The sequence below is a fragment of a genome, unplaced genomic scaffold (genome assembly GCF_019419815.1).
Source record: "Pyrus x bretschneideri cultivar Hongxiangsu unplaced genomic scaffold, Pyrus_bretschneideri_v1 Contig71, whole genome shotgun sequence".
Taxonomy (NCBI): domain Eukaryota; kingdom Viridiplantae; phylum Streptophyta; class Magnoliopsida; order Rosales; family Rosaceae; genus Pyrus; species Pyrus x bretschneideri.
In genome coordinates, this window is record NW_025999811.1 from 964,093 (window position 1) to 966,941 (window position 2,849).

The 2,849-nt window shown below is 46.2% G+C and overlaps 1 protein-coding gene across 1 annotated transcript; it reads left to right on the plus strand.

The window, feature by feature from the left end:
* Window positions 1-235: 235 nt before the first annotated feature.
* LOC103959928 (trans-cinnamate:CoA ligase, peroxisomal) lies at window positions 236-2,443 on the plus strand. Its single transcript, XM_018650545.2, has 2 exons — window positions 236-532; window positions 696-2,443. Exons 1-2 carry the CDS (start codon window positions 320-322, stop codon window positions 2,205-2,207), a joined length of 1,725 nt encoding a protein of 574 aa, XP_018506061.2. The 5' UTR covers window positions 236-319; the 3' UTR covers window positions 2,208-2,443.
* Window positions 2,444-2,849: the final 406 nt, after the last annotated feature.

The window sequence follows — 2,849 nt, forward strand, 5'->3', positions numbered from 1 at the left end:
TTATGGTCACGGGAACTTCAAAAGAAATATAAAACATACATAAAAACGAGGTCAACGATTTTCTTGCTTTCAGACTAACTAATTAAGTAATAACTTGGTAATTTCCACACAAGCATCAGGCAGCATCCTGCAGCATCATGATCCACTTCCAACACTCCCACCACAAGTATCGTGGACCCTCCCACCCTGAGAATTCGCTATATATTGCTCCACTCATCCACCCTCACCCATGTCCTTCACATCGTCTCCCTCCCTCCCTCACTCTCTCTCTCTCTAATTAACCAAATCAAGCAGCTTAATTACCCACAAATCGATCGAAATGGCCTTTGAATCAATGAATATGCTTCCGAAATGTGATGCAAATTACACAGCTCTCTCTCCCACAACTTTTCTCAAGAGAGCTGCTGCCTTTTATGCTGAACGTACTTCACTCATCTATGAATGCACTCGCTTCACTTGGGGCCAAACCTACGAACGTTGCTGCCGTCTCGCTTCATCCCTCGTTTCCCTCAACGTCGTCAAACACGATGTGGTAAGTCCCGTTATTTATCCGGATATCGTATTCAAAAGTGGTTAAAAACATTTACTTCTAATGCAGTTTCCTATAGTTTTAATTAACTCTTTTTTTCTCCAATATGGTTGGACAGATATTAAACATAAGGTTAACTTTTGGTGTTTTTTTTTTTCTCCGGCAGGTGTCAGTATTGGCTCCTAATGTTCCGGCAATGTACGAAATGCATTTCGGAGTGCCCATGGCCGGGGCCGTGCTCAATACCATCAACACACGCCTCAACGCCAAAACCATCGCCTCCATTCTCCGGCACTCGGGAGCCAAAGTCTTTTTTGTCGACTACCAATATGTCCCCCTGGCACGTGACGTCCTCAGGATCCTCACCACCGGTACTGCCGACAAATCCATGCCGTTGGTCATCGTGATCGACGACATCGACTCTCCCACTGGCATTCGACTCGGCGAGTTGGAGTACGAGCAACTCATCAAAAAGGGCAATCCCGGATTTGTCTCCGTTCCAGTCGATGACGAGTGGGACCCCGTCGCTTTGAATTACACATCCGGAACGACGTCGGAGCCCAAAGGCGTTGTGTACAGCCACAGAGGCGCATACTTGAGCACCCTGAGCCTAGTTTTGGGCTGGGAAATGGGGAGCGAGCCTGTTTATTTGTGGACACTCCCCATGTTCCATTGCAACGGCTGGACCTTCACGTGGGGCGTCGCAGCACGCGGCGGCACCAACGTCTGCCTCCGCAACACCACCGCCTACGACATCTACCGCAACATTCACCGCCACAAGGTGACGCACATGTGCTGCGCCCCCATCATCTTCAACATCCTCCTCGAGGCCAAATCCCACGAGCGCTGCGAGATCTCAATGCCCGTCCAGATACTCACTGGTGGAGCCCCTCCTCCGGCCCCTCTCCTCAAAAAGATCGAGCCGCTAGGGTTTAAAGTAACTCATGCGTATGGCCTGACCGAGGCAACAGGGCCCGCTTTAGTCTGCGAATGGCAGGCTAAGTGGAACATGCTGCCTGGGGATGATCAGGCCAAGCTCAAGGCAAGGCAAGGCATAAGCATATTGACTCTTGCTGACGTGGATGTAAAAAACAAGGACACAATGGAGAGTGTCCCTCATGATGGAAAGACCATGGGGGAGATTGTTTTGCGTGGGAGTAGCGTCATGAAAGGGTACTTCAAGGATCCCAAGGCGACCGAGAAGGCGTTCCAAAGAGGATGGTTCTGGACTGGAGACGTCGGGATTGTACACCCCGACGGCTACATGGAGATAAAGGACAGGTTGAAAGACGTGATCATATCAGGAGGAGAAAATATTAGCAGTGTGGAAGTGGAAAATATATTACACGGGCACCCAAAGGTGTTAGAGGCAGCGGTTGTGGCAATGCCACACCCTCGATGGGGAGAGAGCCCGTGTGCTTTTGTGGCTCTCAGAAGCAACGCCGAGGGGGCCGCCACCGAGTCCGAAATCATCGCTTACTGCCGGAAAAACTTGCCGCACTTCATGGTGCCCAAGAAGGTTGAGTTTCTGCCCCAACTGCCAAGGAATCCGATGGGCAAGGTTCTCAAAAACGTTTTGAGGGATCAGGCAAAGACATTCGTCTTATCGGAAAGCCAGCAGACCGCCGTTGATCGCCACATAGATGATCAGCAGATTCTTGCTTTGTCTCGTCTTTGAATTGTTTATCAATATTTAACCTCAAAAGTCGGAGAGATTTTTCAGTGTCACCCTCACGGGTATAGTACTTACGCGTGGTTCATATTCAGAGTCCGTTAATGTAAGCAAATCTAATATGCATAAGTCTTTTTTTTTATCAAAAGGACAGTATTGCATTTCATTGCAAAAAGTAGAACAAAAGGAGATTACAATGTTAGACCATTTACAATTACATAACATCTTCCACAATCACATCAGCTACAAAGTCACGCTTTCTATGGTGGGTTATATGTGTTAAAAGGTTAATAATTTAAAAATTAAAATTTTCTACCACTTGCACAAAAACACGTGGTATACCATCCGTATTCCCATCACAACTAAAAATTTCTCTAAAAGTCTGGTCTTTTTGTTAATAATTTGAGTATTAATAAAGGATTGTATATGGTCTAGCAATTTGTACTTGGATTTTATGTTTAAGACTTGCAGATACCTGGGTGTTTAATAATCTTTTCTGTGAGCTGTGCCTTCCTTTTTAATCACAATTAACTTTTTTCCGTATATATCATCTGTAGTCAACCATGTTCTTTCTAATTAATTATTTGCTTGTCAATTCGTATAAAGGCGGAAATGATTCCATTCTCAGCATATCCCAAGTCTCAAACT

Bases quoted from the DNA above. Each gene is read 5' to 3' on its own strand.
- LOC103959928 (XM_018650545.2), top strand. From the start codon at position 320: ATGGCCTTTGAATCAATGAATATGCTTCCGAAATGTGATGCAAATTAC. The intron at 533-695 runs GTAAGTCCCGTT...TTTCTCCGGCAG, and splicing joins ACGTCGTCAAACACGATGTG to GTGTCAGTATTGGCTCCTAA.